Raw genomic sequence first — 17851 nt, forward strand, 5'->3', positions numbered from 1 at the left:
TTTGAAGAGCCTCCTCTACAATGAACATTCACCACCTTCTATAATGAACATCCTCATTCAGTTTTTTACTAATAATCAAAACTGGAAATTTCTTCTCATCTTTTCTTCCCCCTGTCTTTGAATACCTTAACCAGAACCCCTGTGATACAAGTATTGTCACCTGCAGGTTTCCAGGACCATTAAAAAATTGTTTACTTTGCAACAACTCATTTTAACTTCACAACTCAATCATTTTAATTTCACACCAAAAAGAAAAAAAAAAAGTATAAAAAAAAATTTAATCAAATATTAAGAGATGCTTTTAATTACAAACCTTATATCTAGTATCACAAACTTTTAAAACTACTAAAACCTTGTTTAGTTTTGAAACCTTAAAAATATCTAAAATTTTCCCTAAAAATAGCAATGTATGGAGAAATTAATCTACAATAAGTTTAGCAGTATACTCATCTCACTAATACATCAATTGGATAGAATACTGGCCAGTTTCATTCAGATCAAGGTTTCTCACACCTGTATCAACCAGATCAGTGAAGTCATTGAGTTCAGGAGCACTGTACCTCTCTTCACTCTTCTTAATGTTGCCAAGCACTGTGCTGTGGATTTTCCTGATGTGCCGCAGCCGCTCCACCCAGTTGTTGGCGTATGGGCTGTGGGGCGGTCGCTGCAGGGACTCCATGATCTTAGCTGCTAACTGGAGAAAGAAAGGAAGCTTGAGAAATTTATCCCTGTAGATTCTTGAGGTGCAGCCTTTAAGGAGAACTGCACTCAAGTGACTGCTTCACTCATAGACCATGAAATTAGTGAACTCAGCCTTCTCCCATGAAAAGCATGCAATGCACAAACCATTCATAACATCAATTTATCACATACTACAAGCCTTCTCCCATGAAAAGCATGCAATGCACAAACCATTCATACCATCAATTTATCACATACTACAAGAAGAAATTTCTACATGTACTAAAATTAAAATGGATTTTACAGACAAACAGGCAATATTACAATAAAAATGATCTCACATTAGAGTGGACAGCAATTTGCCTGACGGACAGCGACAGGCTGCGGTTTGACACATGTCGTGGGCTGCTTTCATTCAGGTAATCCAGTAGCTCCTGGCGTTGGTAGTGCACTGTCACTGTATTTGTGCCATGGTGGTTTGGCACAATTTCTATCACAATATGGTTGAACTGACCCTGAAAAACAATGTTAGTAAATCCTTTCTTAGTATAGCCTTTCCTCATTTTACTTATTCACTCCTAAAAAAAATCAATAAACCAGGGCTGCCCAATATGTCAAGAGGATAAAGGAAACCAAAACAATATCTGCGAGCATTATGCCTATTGTAATCAATGTGATGTGCTACAAGATGTATAGTGTCAGGATTACCTTGATTGTGTCAACGTTGTAGGGTTGACCACTCTCATTGAACACTATTGTGACAAAATTAGTGCTACAAGATATATAGAGAGTCAGGATTACCTTGATTGTGTCAACGTTGTAGGGTTGACCACTCTCATTGAACACTATTGTGACAAAATTATTGCCAATGTGCCTCTTTTTACCATTACACTTTGGGTCAGACTCTTTGGTGGGCATCATGGTGGCCACATGGAACACAACCTAGCATGGAGAAAGGGATTTTTTTTAAGCAAACTGTTGAAGCAGCAGTGCAGGAAATCAGTACATTTTAGCTAATTTGCTGGTATGGTATGAATATTAAAGGCATATAGTTTCCCTCCAGTATCCACTAAAACAACCACAAACTAAGCCAAGTAGTTTACCTGCAGTAAATCATCCTGCCAAACCAGAGCAGTGTCACCATCCACGCCTTTGGTGTCCAAGCCCCCAAGGAACACGTGCCGGGATACTTTTCCTAACTCGACATATGTACCCAGAGCCTGAAAGTATCACTTTTCTTAAACATTTACCATATTAATATATTGATTCTTAAGCATTTACTACATTAATATATTAATAAGCATCAGACTTTTTTCATTTCAGTCCTACTCATACCTACTCCACAGGTCCCTCTGTCTTACAGCCAAAGGAAGAAACAAACATCTTACTGAGATAAATCGGGTGTATCTGGTTGAGCCACTGGAGTTGCTCAAAATTTCCTGCTCTGTTGTCTGTCCTTTCCGCACATACAACACTCCAATTTTGTGAGCATCATGAGGCCGGATAAAGTCCAGAAGCGAGATGGAGCGTTGGGTCTCTGCTTGGCCAGTTGGTAGCAGGATAGGGCGACTGTCATCAGTAGGCATCAAGTCCTGGTAATACAACTGGAGGAACACAAAACTGAAAGAGAAAAATTATCAATATCCATATTGACTACATAAATTCAACTTTAGTAGCTCATGGAAAGCATAGAGCCAATACCTTTCATCTCTCAAGATAAAAACAATTTCAGATATCAATCTTACTGAAGGAAAAGCCTCTTACAAAAAACAATATCTATAAATCTTTCACCTTGGTGATAGTCCATGTCCATCCTCCCATTGGGGAATCATACTATCTTTCTCAGGAAACCCACTCCTTCCCAAAGCTGAGCGAGTCTTATGCATTGTCTCTACACTCCCAGCACTAGCAGTATCCTTTGAACAGCTGGGTACCTGCATAGTGTTCATCTAAGCATCAGATTTCCAACTGAAGTACGATATATATTATTTACAATCCTCCATTCAAAACAAACCTGTTTATTCATCTGCCATCACAAACCAAGATCTCCCTGAAAGAGAAGTAGCCTACCTAAATAGTCCACCTTACATCATTCTGTTCCCTTTTGCTACGCTAAGAATTTCCCTGTCAAGGTTGAACTAACCAGGCACAGACTGTGTGATCAAGCTGTTCTCCACCACAGACTATCAGAATCAGCATCCATTCAAGTCATGAATGCTCTTAGCAAGATATGGTACTAGAAAATAAAGGCAGTAAAAAATATAAGGAAAAACTGGCAACTTGGGGGGGGGAGGAGGAAGGGGGAAAAATAAAAAAAAGTCCACCTTACTGGATCTCTTGATTCCATGACATCCTCAGTTGATGGCATAACCATGTCACTCAGTTCCTGCAGAGTGGGGTGGCTCTCTGTCAAGAGTTGATCACTGAACCTCAGTACAGCACAGAAGTTACCTGAAGAAAATAAACAAAACTAAAATACATTGTACTACATAAAGTGGAAAAGTACATTAAATGGCAAATGGTCTCAGCATACCAACTTTTGATACTTGCTTCCTTGATGCAAGGAATGGCCACAGAACCTTGTGGTACCCACTGCAATACCACAGAAGCTCTATTTCATGCTGTACATCTCAAAACTTACGTCTGTTGATCTCGAAACTTGCAGCCACTTTGTTAAGACATTACTAATGATGAAATATTGAAAATATGGTAAAGTCAAAGTATCACCCCAATGTATCATGATACAGCTGTAGAAAAAAATGAGTACTAGAACAATATCCCCCAAGTAGTGTAAATAATGGCACCCACCACAAGGCTGCCTCATGCACAACTCTGCCCAGCCCTGACACCAGCAAGCACAGCAGCGAGGCTTTGTCCCTTTCCCAATAGGTGGTGCACTCTGGAAGAAGGGTTTTCCCATGGTTCCTTCATCTTCAGGCACTGGTGGAAATGGTGGTGGTGCTAGTGGTGGTGGTGACAGTGATGGTGTAGGTGATGGTGCTGGCTGCTCTTCAAGGCTATCCCTTACTTCATCCTGCTCTCTGCTATCTACCTCTGTACAATAATAACCAATGTTATTTCTTTCAAAGCCTAGCAATAGAAGAAAAAAACAATTGTTCATGAAAATACCTGCTTGAATTATTCTTCAAAACATTACATAACACTGTAAATCCTGGTTATATAAATATATAACAAAAGAACAATTGTTCATGAAAATACCTGCTCGAATTATTCTTCAAAACATTACATAACACTGTAAATCCTGGTTATATAAATATATAACTATCCAACATCTCCAAAAAACAGTTTAGGCATTTATAATTTACCATGAGACAACAATTGTTTAAGTATAGTCAGTGACATTTGCAATTAGAACTCCTGCTGACATGAGCACCACATCACACCAACTGACAACTCACTCCTTGGCCTGAAAAAATCTGCCAGGAGAAAATAATTACATCGCAACTTACCTTAGTCCCTCATATATTTTTCAAAATATAGAATAACATATTCAGTGTTTGACATATTGACTTGAGGGAAAATTATTGTTTGTGACTGCTCCTTGCTCGGCTTGCAAAATGACTGTTTTAAAGTGTTCTACTAGGGTGATGTGCAGCGCCTAGAAAATAGAAAATATACAGGCAGAAAATATACAGGCCACAATTACATAGTACGAGTGTTAGCATTCTACTAGAATGGTGAAATTAATAAAAAAAAACCCAATGAAAAGACCGAGTGCATTGTTGAAGAAATGGAGTGATGAGACACTAGGCTGTTCCTCATCACAAACATGAAGAAATGAAGCGATGAGGGACACTATGCTGTTCCTCACCACAAACATGGTGGTGGGCCACCCCAAAATTTTGACAACACCTTACATGTTATCAAGAGACAGTTTAAGTTGTCCTCAGCTGACAGCACAACAACTAAAAAGACCAAACATTTTGGGGCACCACCATGTTTGTGGTGAAAAACGTCTTTGTGCCCCTCATCACTCCATTCCTTCACCAGTGCACTCAGTCTTCTCACTGGCAATAGTTATACAACATTTTTCTATTCATTTCACCATTCTAGTGAAACCCTAATGCTCTTGCTATGCAATCATAGCCTGTATATTTTCCAGGCATCAGACATCACCTCAGTAGAACATTTTATTTAAAACAAACAGCCATTTTGTTAGCTGAGCAAGGTGCAGTCACAAAAGATAACTTTCCCTAATCAAGGTGCAGTCACAAAAGATAACTTTACCTAATCTCAATATGTCAAACACTGAGTCCATTACTGTATGCTTTGAAAACATATAAGGGACTACCTTATGTTGCCATGTTATTTTCTCCAGGAAGATTTTTTTCAGACTGAGGAGGGAGTTGCCAGTTTGAGCAATGCGACACTCATTTCAGCGGGAGTTCCAATCGCAAATGTCATTGACTGTACTATAGGAACAATTAAGCAGGTTATGATGGCGTATTCAGATTACCATGCTGAAAATCTACACATCTTTCCTGATGGAAATACCATTTAAAGTAAAGGTTTAATCTTTATAAGGCAACCCCAATATTGCTTAAGTACAAACCTTCCTCATCTGCATTCATCAGGAAGGTCAGGGGATGGTACAAGCTGTCCTTGCTTAAGAGATGGCTCTCAATCTGTAGCAATGTGGAATTGATGAAGTGGAGCACTTGCTGACTTTTATACAATATAGGAAATATAAATTATTAAAATTCCACAATCATAATTACCTAATATTACCTAACAAAAAGTTCGTAAGTGCATTAAACAAAATTGTGTAACAATTTGAAGATCCACATACACACCTGGGCTTCCTTGGCTGGGAACTGAGGTGAAGGGATTCTTTGAGGTGAAGGGGTTATTTGTGAATCTTGCTTCTCAGGTGACTCTGTCAGAGAAGTATCTGGAGAGGAGTGCACAGGTGAATACTCTGGATGATTAGCAAAAGGGAAAGATGGGGATTGAGGAGTGGTTGGGGAGAAAGAAGGCTTGGCAGATGGAGAAGTTTTAGAAGGCAAGGACTGGGAAGAAGCAGCTAGTTGCAAGAGGAAGGAGGCAGGGAAGCACTCGGATGAGGGTGAAGGTGGAAGAGATTTGCTCTTTGAGGAATGGGAAAGGGTGGATTGTGCAGATGTGAAGGGAAGGGTAAGTTTGGCAGGTGGAGAGAAAGAGGAGGAAGGCTTGGTAGATGGAAAAAATGTGCAAGAAAGAGGGGGCCGTGTAGATGAGGATGGAAGGACACTAGGAAATAAAGTGAATTTTGTGGGGGAGAGAGATTTTGATCGAGGGGCAGGGTCACTATATTTTGGGGGGGAGGGAGAAAAGGAAACAGATTTGGGGGAAGAGGGGGAAGAGGGAGAAAAGGAAACAGATTTGGGGGGAGAGGGAGAAAAGGAAACAGATTTTGTGGGGGAGACAAGGGCAGATTTTGTGGGGGAGACGAGAGCAGATTTTGTGGGGGAGACGAGAGCAGATTTTGTGGGGGAGACAAGGGCAGATTTTGTGGGGGAGACAAGGGCAGATTTTGTGGGGGAGACAAGGGCTGATTTTGTGGGGGAGACAAGGGCTGATTTTGTGGGGGAGACAAGGGCTGATTTTGTGGGGGAGACAAGGGCTGATTTTGTGGTGGAAACAAGAGCAGATTTTGTAGGGGAGACCAGAGCAGATTTTGTAGGGGAGACCAGAGCAGATTTTGTAGGGGAGACCAGAGCAGATTTTGTGGGGGAGACCAGAGCAGATTTTGTAGGGGAGACCAGAGCAGATTTTGTGGGGGAGACCAGAGCAGATTTTGTGGGGGAGACCAGAGCAGATTTTGTGGGGGAGACCAGAGCAGATTTTGTGGGGGAGACCAGAGCAGATTTTGTGGGGGAGACCAGAGCAGATTTTGTGGGGGAGACAAGGGCAGATTTTGTGGTTAAGGAAGACTGGCCAGATAGGGAAGAGATGGATGGTTGGCTAGAAGGTGAACGTGGGGCAGGGATGGAAGGTTGGGAGGATGAAAAAGGCTGGGTGGAGCAGGAGGCTTTTGGAGCAGTGCTGTCTCCTGTCACCTTGACATTTGATGCTCCAACTTTGTCATGCCTTCTGATTTTGTTCAGATCCTTTTCCTTGCTTAATGGGGCACCTAGGAAAGTAATTTAAATATATTTAGAAGCTTTGTAAAATAAGGAAAGTGAATGTGAATGAAACAATAGACTTTTGTAATCTTACTAAAAAATCATATTTGCAATAGTTACTGAATCAATATTGAAATGAGCTATTTACTTTACAATGTAGAATCACCTGAATGACAGTGTGATCAGATTATTATTATATAATATATATATATATATATATATATATATATATATATATATATATATATATATATATATATATATATATATATATATATATATATATATATATATATATATATATATATATATATATATATATATATATATATATATATATACATACATACATATATATACAACACTTTAAAAGCAAAATACATAGTGCATTATTCTAAAAAATCAAAGGCAATACTAAATGCAAGAAAACTATAAAAAAGCCGTACATTAGGCTCCACTCATCACCTTTCTGGTCTGGCAGAAGCAATGACCACCACTCACCTTCATCACACAGGCGGTGGCACCTGTAACAGAGGCTATCCTGGGAAAGCTTTCCTGCACAGCCTGATGTAGTGATAGTGATGAGCTTGTTGCCAGCAATCCATGTCTGACTCTTCCCTTCTGCCATCAGCATCTTTACTACTCCACTTCTGTGTTGGGATGAATTAGATCATAAAAGCAAATGTTTAGAAATTTGTCTTACATATTTCAAAAGATGTTTTGTGTTACATATTTAAAAAAAGTTAAGTTTCCCACAAGGTTATTAAAATACAGTAGTTTTATGTAAAACAAGTCTTTCCTACTGCTGCTACAATAAAGGTACACTTTACCTTTCTGCCACAGGTCTGCAGTAGTCAAATGCATAGCGAGACATGAGATCAATGCAAGTCTCCATCATGTCAGTAAATATCTGGAGCTTCTTCAGGTTCCTTTCCTCCTCTTCTAGCTAAGGAGGAAATCATTCCAATGAAGAATATTCCTTCCTTGGGTCCAAAAGAAATAACATTATTGGTTTAAAAATTATTCGTACTTGGTTTACTATTTAGCCATCTCTGACATTACTTCTCTTACCCTTTCTTTTTCCTTAGCTTTGTCCTTCCGACTCAGTCTCCTTTTCTTCTCAGGTTGCACAAGTTTGGGCTTAAATGTTGCGGTCAGATATTCAAACTTCTGGGTTAAAGTCTGGAAATAACGTGTTATTGTACTCTCCTTTAGCCAAGGCCAAGTGGATATGGAAATAACCCTCAGATAACCACAAATAAAAACCTAAGATAGATAACCACTTACAGTAGTTATGTACTTTGCAGCATGTTTTCTGATGTGTATGGGACACTTCAGGAACCACAGAGCAATGACGTGGTAGGCCAACGACACGATGTAGTGGTTAAACTTAAATGGGTTCGTGTAGGGGATGGCAATGGCAAAGATAGGCATGAACTGCTGCTGCACAAAACTGGAGTACATTGCAGGGAAGTGAAGTAGTGCTGGAGGGAGATAGGCATGCGTTTTACAATATAATAAACACACCACACCAATAGTAATAAAAGATGCACAAGGAATTTATGAATTAAATCAACAGAACAAAATGACAAACTATGAAGGACTCGAGACCAAGACAGTAGCTTTCAGGGGGATGCTCCTAACCCAATCTTCATCTCTTTTAGGTGCCTTTGCAATGTAATTATATGTTAAAAACAAAAATCTAAAACAATACAAATACAGCTGAATACTGAGAACATAAAAAACGGTAGATAAGTGAAGGGATACAACAAAACACGACACTCATTGTTTACTTCTACTAATCTCTACTGCCTCTAATATGATATTGCCAAACCTGAAAACTTACTTGAAAGAAACTCCAGCATTGCCTGGGAGTGAGACACACACTGTGTTATCTTAGAATAACGGCTAATGATCCTTGAAATATTCTTGCCCATGGCTACTGGCATCTCCATCACACATAATGTTACACACTCAATACACAGTTGAGCTGAATTCTTGTTGATCACACCGCATTGAAAGGTGCGAATCATCTGCAAGAGATTTTTAAGGTAAATCTTGTTATCAATGACATTATTTCCTACTTTTCTGAAGCCAGCAACATGTGATGCCAAGAATTTACATCCACTTTATATCATTATACTAGGCTGACATCCCTCCCCCCAACGAAAGGGATTATCAAGACAACGTGCACATACCCACACAATATCTTAATCTTGAAATCAAAGACATTAGCCCCTAACAGGCCTCCACACAATATCTTAAAATCAGACGTTAGTCCCTAACTAGGCCTCTAGGACACAGGAATTATCCTCACTAGCCACATAAAACTCTCAAAACAGGAGATTTATGAAATTAAAACTAAAACCTGGATATATAAAAAGGTTAAGAATCTAAGCATATGAACAAGGCACACTGAAGGCTACCATCACCTTCTGCTGGGCATAGGGTCCGATGTGCCGGTGGTGGGCCACCAGTGCTGCCAGCACAGGATACACCTGGCTGTGAAATTCTGCACAATTGAATCCTACTGGAGTGTTGGTCAAACATTTTGGGTAATTGAGGTTGTCATCATTTATCTGTATGAAGATATGAAAATGCATCCATAAAAAAATGCAGAATGCAATTCATAAATGTTCAAGTTTTATGTTCAAGTTTTATGGGTGTTTTAAATAGCAATTAGCAACAATCAAGAAGTCCATATTATATACAACACACAATTGGTGATTTAATGCAACATTAGTTTAACTTCAGGATGAAAATTTTCAAATGAATCCAGAGATTTATAACATGGGAGCAGAATTAGCCACAGGTGAAAATGAGTAGATGCATGTAAAGCATGTAAAGGATCATGGCAAAAAATTAGTTGCTACATGGACATTGGACAATTAATGTAAAAAAGTAAACTTAAAAAATCTAACCCATCTTGTGCTGGTACAGGAGCACTTGGTATGGAAGGAAAAGGCTACATTGTGCAAGGATGAGATATTTAAATAGTTGCATGCATTAAAAGTTGCATGTAAAGTTAACACTTTACATGGTCTAATCTACCCTCAAGGATCATTCAGACATGCATGAGTATGTACAAGTGAATACTCTCCCCTGTAGTCACCCCTTGAGGGAGTATATCATCAAACCAGTCAAGTATTCTGACAAACAGGCAGTACTACCATGTTGCAGAATGTTGCAGCCAAGCTTTGTAATCTGCCATCCATTAAGGCAAGCACCATGGCTTTCTGGCGAAGCTTTAGCACCAGTTCTTTCAGCATCATTTCAAGCACTCCCCAGTCTGAAAGAAACTCCCTTAATGCATGGTCTGAGAAATGAGGAAAATATTCTACAATTCATGTAGTTTTAAATTAAAATTTTGTTGCAAAACATGTTATACTGGACAAGAAAAAAACTGGAAAAGCAAGAAAATTCAAATAAAATTTAACTAATATCAAGATGAAGACATTATAAAATGTAAAACCTCTACTGAAAGAAGTATCAACACTACCTTTCTCTGCCAGAATAGCAAAAACAAGGACCTTCCCCAGTCTGTCCACCAACAGGATGCCAGCACCAGTGCTGACATCCTCACTACCGTCATCACTATAGGCATCATCGTCATCTGCACAAACAACGAAATACAAGAACACTTCAAGAAATGTACTAAATAATGAAGATCTTATATATGCCACAGATTACACCATGGATATCTAACATCTTTAAATTTTCTTGATCAAACTGCTATCAAAAGAATTTCTCTTGAGCCCACATCACCAGGAATATCAATCTTGTGTGGTTTTATGCCTTATGTATATTAATTTAAGAGGAAGAATTGTTTACCTTTCACTTTCTCTTTGCGTTTACTGTTATGACGCAGCACCACATACGGGGAGAATGGGGTAATCAGGTTTGTGTTCCTTGCTTCAACAGCACTCATTTCACCATGCGAGAACCCAAGGTGGTTTCTCAAATCACATTTCATTGAAAACAAAATTCTTAAGACCTGAGGAAACATTTTACAGCCATTATCAGTGCAGTGACAACAAACAGGCCAGTAAATCTCAATGGACTATCTGAAATAATAGAAATGGTGCTTTAGGTTTCTAAAGTCCAGCAATCTGGTATCCCTGAATATTCCCTTCCCATATCTAGCAATCCACCTCTGGCATCCCTGAATATTCCCTTCCCATATCCAATGGTTGGCTCAGTTTCTTAGCATTGCAAGGAAAGGGAATTTACAACAAAGATGGCAGAAGTGGGGACCACATGCAAATATACATACAGTCTGAATATCTAATATAACTGAAGCCACATGGGAAGAGAATATGTAGAACAAAAATTTAATTATAACCAAGAATATTCAAGGCACCAGAAACTGGTCTAAATGTTGTAACACCCCTTTTACAGTAACAAACAGAAAAATGACTGATGGTAGCATAAATCTGTAGCCAAGTAATGCTGTCACTATGGAATAATCCCCAACATGGGCATAAAATAATGTGAAGTACAGCACCATAAATGTTGGGACCATAACTATCAGGTCATAATACCTTTTTGGGACTTTTGTACCAATGGTTACTACAAGAGAAGTCACACACTGATTGGACAAATAGCAAGATAGCTGCCACTGTCATGAGGGTGAGAGGTTTTCTTCTTGTGCTTAGTTAATTAATCAGAGAAATTAAATAGCCAATGGTTCCTATAAACACACTTTGGCTCTCACTCCTGCCTTCATTGTCTTTACCCAAAATTATAGAAGATTCCACACTAGTTAATGGAATAATAACTAGAACAATTTAAATTTAGTTATTTAATAGCAACCCTTTTTTTTTAAGCAGTGCTCTTCAATGTCATATTTACATCCATTCATAAAATACATGTATATACATAAAACTGATTAACTGGTTCTTACCTCAATCCGTGGTTGGCTTACTTTCTGTAGGATCATTGGTTTCCTGTAATGATGCTCTAAGAAGGTTACCAAGATATTGTATGCAGCAACCGGAATCATGGGTGGAGGCTGCCAGGTCTTCTTTCTAAAAATTTTGACTACACCCTGAACTGCAGTAGTTATGTCACGTGCTTTTTCAGGATTCAACATGGGGCTGTGTGGCAGTTTGTATTTTGTCAAGATGATCTGAGAAAAAAAAGTAACACACAAGAAACAAGAACCTGCTCTGGGGCTGTGTGGCAGTTTGTATTTTGTCAAGATTATCTGAGAAAAAGTAACAACAAGAAACAAGAACCTGCTCTGAGAAACAAAGAAAAAGTAACAACAAGAAACAAGAACCTGCTCTGAGAAACAAGAAACAAAATTTGCTCCTAGGAAAATTCCAGCATAGCACGTACTAAATTTACAGTAGAGAAAAATATAGCAAGTTCACATAATCTACAAGAATCCATGGACCTTTTGTGTAGAAGGAAAGTAATGCAAGTTATAATTAATGAACTAGAATTCATCATGTACATTAGAATTTTCTTTCAGTGGGAACAAACAAAACATCTTTAAATTTAAGAATTTGAAATCAGTTAAATCAGTTTTAAAATATACGTAGTAAATAATGCTAAGACACATCAGCAAAAGTCATCCAAAAATGTAGCAAAGAGAGCAAAGTACAAAACTTAAACCCTTACGACTCTCAGAAGTCTGAGCACATCCTCCACATCCGCACACGTTTCCCCCAGACCAAGGAGGACCAAGAGGTGGGCTGCACGTGTCCTGACTTGAATATTAGGCTTCCTCTCAATCCCCACAAAGAGTTCTCCCACAACTGCCTTCACAATCACATGCCCATACCAACCCCTGCAAATAAAAGTGTACATTATTTATCACCCAAGATTTGTCTTTTACAATGTACATTCTCAAATTTAACAAAACATAAATAACTCAAATCTACAATATGACCAATTACATAATAAACATCCACTATGGCCAATTACATGATACACATCTCATTAACATTCAGGCTGTGGATATAACATCAAACTATTTCCAAGAATACAGTATTCAGATATAATGAAAAGTCTTACTTGTGTTCTACATAGATCTCTTCAAGCACATCCAGTATCCTCAAGTTTATGAATGGTCTGGTCTCTCTAATAAAATAACGTTTTATCAGAGCAGTAAGATTTGGAATCCAGCCCAGTCTTGATGGAGTAGCCATCCTTTTCCAATATTCTATAACCTTGAAAACAGAGGATGGCTGAAACAATGCAAAAACATATTAGTCTAAAGATCAGTGTGTGGTGATCCATGTCCATACTGTAACAACTCAGTACTGCCTGATTAATGAACTTACTGGCCTATGCTGGCTGATGGTGTCGAGCAGTCTGATGAATTTTTCAACATCTCCCTCAAATACATTTGAATCTACAAAATGCTCCAGTCTGTTCACTACATCATTAAGGACTCCCAAAATCCCATCCTGTGGCCCTGGCTCGGGTACTCTCTCTGTAAAATTGACATCTTTATATCTGACAGTTTTGTGAGAAAAAAAAAAGCTTTCCCATTACTTTCAATTATCAAGACATACATGATAAAAATTGACTTTGCTCAGCTAGCTGATTACATTACCTGTATTTCTATAAAGACAAGTGACAATGTCTATAATAAGATTCCAGGATTGTCCAAAAAGGTTTGGTCGCGTCTCTGCAAGCAGCCGCTGGAGACTCAGTGCCACCTCATACAAGACCAGCACCTCCTGCCTCACAATGCTTTCTTCAGATAGACACTGCATCAAACCAAGAAGATAATTTTACAGCTTTTATGAAGTTTAATTATCACAATGAAGTTGATATAATCATCGCAATAACATGAGAATAATAACAATTGGTTAAAACTGAACTTACTGTATATAGGGACCTTAACAGATCAACTTTCTTAGGAGTCAGTGAAGATATCCGATTTTCTCCACACACAACAAAAGCAGCAAAGAACATGGCACTTCGCACCAGCAAGACATCTGCGCTTCGGTTAATCAAACCAGTCAGCATGTCATAAGCTGTTGAGCCGACACATGTCCCAAACACATTCTTAACTATCTGCAGGTATAGAATTCATGAATTACTTTTCATACATCACAATTGCTCTAGATCTTTGGTATACTTTTGGTTAAATTGAAATCTTTACTAAAAAGATTGTGGGTGATGCATTCAAAGATACTTATTGGCAAAGCAGCTTATGTCAATAACATTTACCTTCACCACTCTGTTGGTAAGATGAGGAACATTGACAATCCTGCAGAGGCCAATAAGTGCTGTGTACAAGGCACCCACAGGAAGGTACCTGTATGCTGCAACAGTCTCGACGAGAGTGAGACACAAAAGTGCTTCTACTTCTTCACTGGCACTCATCATTTTGCGTATTGCTTCACTTCAAGCAGAAGGTATGGGGAGAGTAAGAGGGCAAATTAAATGAGGTTTGAAAGTAACTGGTCAAAATATCTAGGCATGTCACAATCTGTACTATCCCCAAATACCAAGTTGAAGTGAAAAATTTGCAGTGTATAAATGAAGACTGAAGATGTAAGTGCAAAATGCCATGTTTTCAAAGTGTACTTTCTTCTATCATTGAATGAAGTGAAAAGTTTGCTGTATATAGATATGCAAGTAGAATTTTTTTTTTCTTATGTAGGAGGTACACTGGTCAAAGGCAAAAACCCCAATAAAAAATTGGCCCGTTGAGATGCCAGTCCCCAAACAGTGTCCAAAGTGGCAGTCAAAAACTGCCGTGAAGCCTCCTTCTTGAAGGAATTAATTTCATAGGAACACAGAAAAACAGAAGCAGGCAGGGAGTTCCAGAGTTTACCAGAGAAAGTGTACTTTCTTCTAACACTGAAATAAACTGAATGGTCTTTGTCACAGCAAAGGACATTTTCATAAAACACAATACATATGCAGTAGTACTGTCAACAAAGACTTCATTACTACTAATGAAATTATGTACTGAAATATCTAACCTCACATAGATGGATACGACAGGGTCATCAATGTAGGCTGAGTGAAATTTTATCAGGTTGATGGTCGTTTGTAAAACGACCATTGAGAGAGGAGTGCCGAGGAGCCTTGGCATCCACCTGGACAGAATCCAACCCACCTCCTCCTCCACATACTGCATCTGCCTTCCATCCGCCAACACGGCACGGAAGAACTTGAAGCTGCAAGGCATTGTACTTATGATGCTAATACAGGCAATAATTCCTTAGAAAGTAATATCAACACTTCCAATATTCCTATGCACTACCAGAGTTTGTACAACTACATATGCCTCTGAGAGTATTAACAGGCAAGAAACAAATTCATACCCAAGATGCATAGAATTTTACCTTACAAGCACAATTATTCAAATACAATAGTACCTAAAAGCCAACTTAATTAATAGGAATACATACATCACTGCCTCACATTAGCTTTCCCATTCCCTCCATTAGCTTTACTATTTACTCATTCACTCGCATTTGCTTCACCATTCACTCAACAACTCACTCCATCAGCTTCACCATTCACTCAATCACTCACTCCATCGGCTTCACCATTCACTCAATCACTCACTCCATCGGCTTCACCATTCACTCACATCAGATTCACCATTCACCCATTCACTGACAACTTCACCACTCGCCCATTCACTCACATCAGCTTCATCGCTCACTCATTCACGCTGCCTATATAATTCATTCACATTAGCTTCACCATACTCGTACCATTTCATGTCCACCTGTGGTCTAGAGGCGCCATATGACCACGATGTTGCGGCGCAGTAACTTTAAAATCAATCAAACCACCACTAGACATTGGTAATACGTACAGAGGTTCCGGCTCTTCTTCAGAAAAGGAAAACTTGATATGTTTCATGAACACTATCCTCATGTAGCCGATGTCTGGCTCCCCCGCAGCGTAGTTGGTCAGCATTCTCAGAGTGAGGCGGCGACACGTGGGAGGCGACCTCATTACGTCCAGCAGATCCCTCACCAGACACCACACCTGCTCTATGCCATTCTGCGGGCACCGAATGTCGTCAGTCAAGATAGTGTACTCCATGGATGATATTGAAGTAATATTAGCATCTTCAAATGAGGGCTATATTAAATTAGTTCAGGTTATTCAGTTTATTCAGTTTCATTGCTAACTCCTTTCATTGTATAAAGATAAAAAAAAAAAAAAAAAACGAAATTTCCGAATAGTGTCAAAATTAGTAGGCCAAGGATATATACTTCCATAATACCCTACTCCATGACAGAGTCCTTTAGAACCTGATCTGATAGTCAGTTAATAAAGTAAGCAAATGCTTACTTTATTAACTGTACACGATACCCTGATACTTCTCAGCTCTCAACCTCCCACTCCCTCGCCCCTAAATATGTTAAATACACCTACACCTTACTTGCTCTAATTTCGACGTAATTAGTGATTCCGCGAGTTTATTTATGGCGTGGAGGCGCCTGGGCAGCGTAGCAGTCATCGCGAGTTCCCCCTTCATCGTCTCCGTCAGCACGATGGCATTGGTGGGCGCCATGCTCGCCCCGCCGGAGAATACCCATCGCTTCAGCCTCTCCGTGAAGCTCTCCCGCTCCCGACTCATGGTTAGGTGTACTGTAATAATTCCGTACTTCATTGACATAATTGCCAGGATCTCCTCACCGTCAGCACGGCACAAGGAGGCACCGACTCCCCTACAGTTTTATAATAAGGAACGAACGACATTCTTCATAAATCCTTAAATAATCATATATCTCCACCAGAAATCTTCCTACTTTACATTTTAATTTCTTTAAAAATGATTCATACAATGAGGCAACACTGACGCTGTGAGGGTGTCGCCAACTAGTGATCGATGCAGGCGCCCCTAACTGACATCTCCATGGATGAATTCCAATTTTCTACAATCTCCCTTTAAATTAACTTTTACCCAGGTAAGTTACAAGCACTGACCGATAGTCAAACTGTTCTTCTACGATGCAGAAATTAGTTTCGTAATCTAGGTAAAGGACACCGGCGGGAAGCAGCTCACAATATAGGGCAGGCAGGATTGGTACACCAGCACCACCACTTTTGGCCTACGGCCTGAAATAATGTTTTACTAAATGGAAAAAACAAGATATCTTACGAGTTAGAATTATAATTGATGACCGGTTGGTCGCCTTAGTACTGTAGTAACAACCATTGATCCGTACACTTAAATATTACTAGACCCGTGTTTCATTATTCCGTGTAGGAGTGCCACAATTATTTTTTCTTAGAAATGAAATTTTTAGTAAAGACATAACCTACAGTTTTAGCATGTCGACCGTATGTAGTGATTGTTGAGGGTTCTTTGTTTCAGTGTTGATGTAAGATATTCGAGATTAAAGTACGTGTGTGTGAAATCAGAAACAAAATATTTAGTGCAAAATATCTGTGGAAGGTGCATGATTACCATTTAAGACATTCGATTAACACATGTAACAAGCCACAACGATACCTTTAGTGAATCATGACTGAGACTTATATTTTCCCTCAACACCAAATATGTTTGTCCCACATTGTAATGATTATAAACAAACCGGAAGTCGACAATAATAATCACTACATACCGGACTCAGTGTATGGTAGAGACCTGTGAATGGTGGAGTGACGGGAGTGGCACTGTGTCCCTTGTCCGGGGCGGGGCTGTTCGTCACTGCGGTTCGAGTGAGGTTCACCAGAGTCGTGAAGTTTCATGTTGATGTAAGCGACGCAGAGGCCACACAGTCACGTGGTGTTAAGCCTGCCGGGTAATTATTGAATTTTAAGCGTTTTGGATCTCTCTGTTTTCTGCTCTCTACTTTTTAAAGGTAAGATAGACATGGGGAACTGTATAGAGCAAGGAAGATATGTTATCTTATTTATTTTCCTTGGCATAGTAAAGCAATAAGGCTAAAAAAATTCATAAGGGAAACTTACTAATACTCGTGCAGGGGATGGAAATGTGGTCGTGCTAAACATCCCTCATTACTTGCACTATTACTTACTGTCGTGCCCAGACATAGCCAGTACTAATCAAGACATGCATCACCTTGTTAGGGTTGACGGCAACA

General features: G+C 39.2%; 1 protein-coding gene across 3 annotated transcripts; it reads right to left on the reverse strand.

The window, feature by feature from the left end:
* Positions 1-264: 264 nt before the first annotated feature.
* LOC135115842 (tuberin-like) lies at positions 265-17527 on the reverse strand. 3 transcript variants are annotated; one of them, XM_064032848.1, is made up of 30 exons: positions 17369-17527; positions 16180-16388; positions 15604-15794; positions 14756-14953; positions 13995-14169; positions 13647-13838; positions 13372-13528; positions 13097-13248; positions 12828-13000; positions 12432-12600; positions 11710-11934; positions 10638-10800; positions 10306-10419; positions 9977-10095; positions 9239-9385; positions 8653-8839; positions 8094-8290; positions 7878-7988; positions 7637-7752; positions 7308-7456; positions 5496-6814; positions 5255-5327; positions 3490-3735; positions 3011-3132; positions 2473-2615; positions 2070-2301; positions 1785-1901; positions 1483-1623; positions 1023-1196; positions 265-694 (listed from the first exon to the last, which is right to left on the reverse strand). In XM_064032848.1, exons 1-30 carry the CDS (start codon positions 17493-17495, stop codon positions 455-457), a joined length of 6078 nt encoding a protein of 2025 aa, XP_063888918.1. In that variant the 5' UTR covers positions 17496-17527; the 3' UTR covers positions 265-454. The 3 variants fall into 3 exon arrangements, with proteins under 3 accessions (XP_063888918.1, XP_063888917.1, XP_063888919.1); XM_064032847.1 differs by having other exon boundaries at positions 1390-1623; XM_064032849.1 differs by lacking the exons at positions 265-694; positions 1023-1196; positions 1483-1623; positions 1785-1901; positions 2473-2615 and having other exon boundaries at positions 2106-2301.
* Between the last annotated feature and the right edge of the window lie 324 nt (positions 17528-17851).

The sequence above is a fragment of the Scylla paramamosain genome, chromosome 30 (genome assembly GCF_035594125.1).
Source record: "Scylla paramamosain isolate STU-SP2022 chromosome 30, ASM3559412v1, whole genome shotgun sequence".
In the NCBI taxonomy this organism is placed as follows: domain Eukaryota; kingdom Metazoa; phylum Arthropoda; class Malacostraca; order Decapoda; family Portunidae; genus Scylla; species Scylla paramamosain.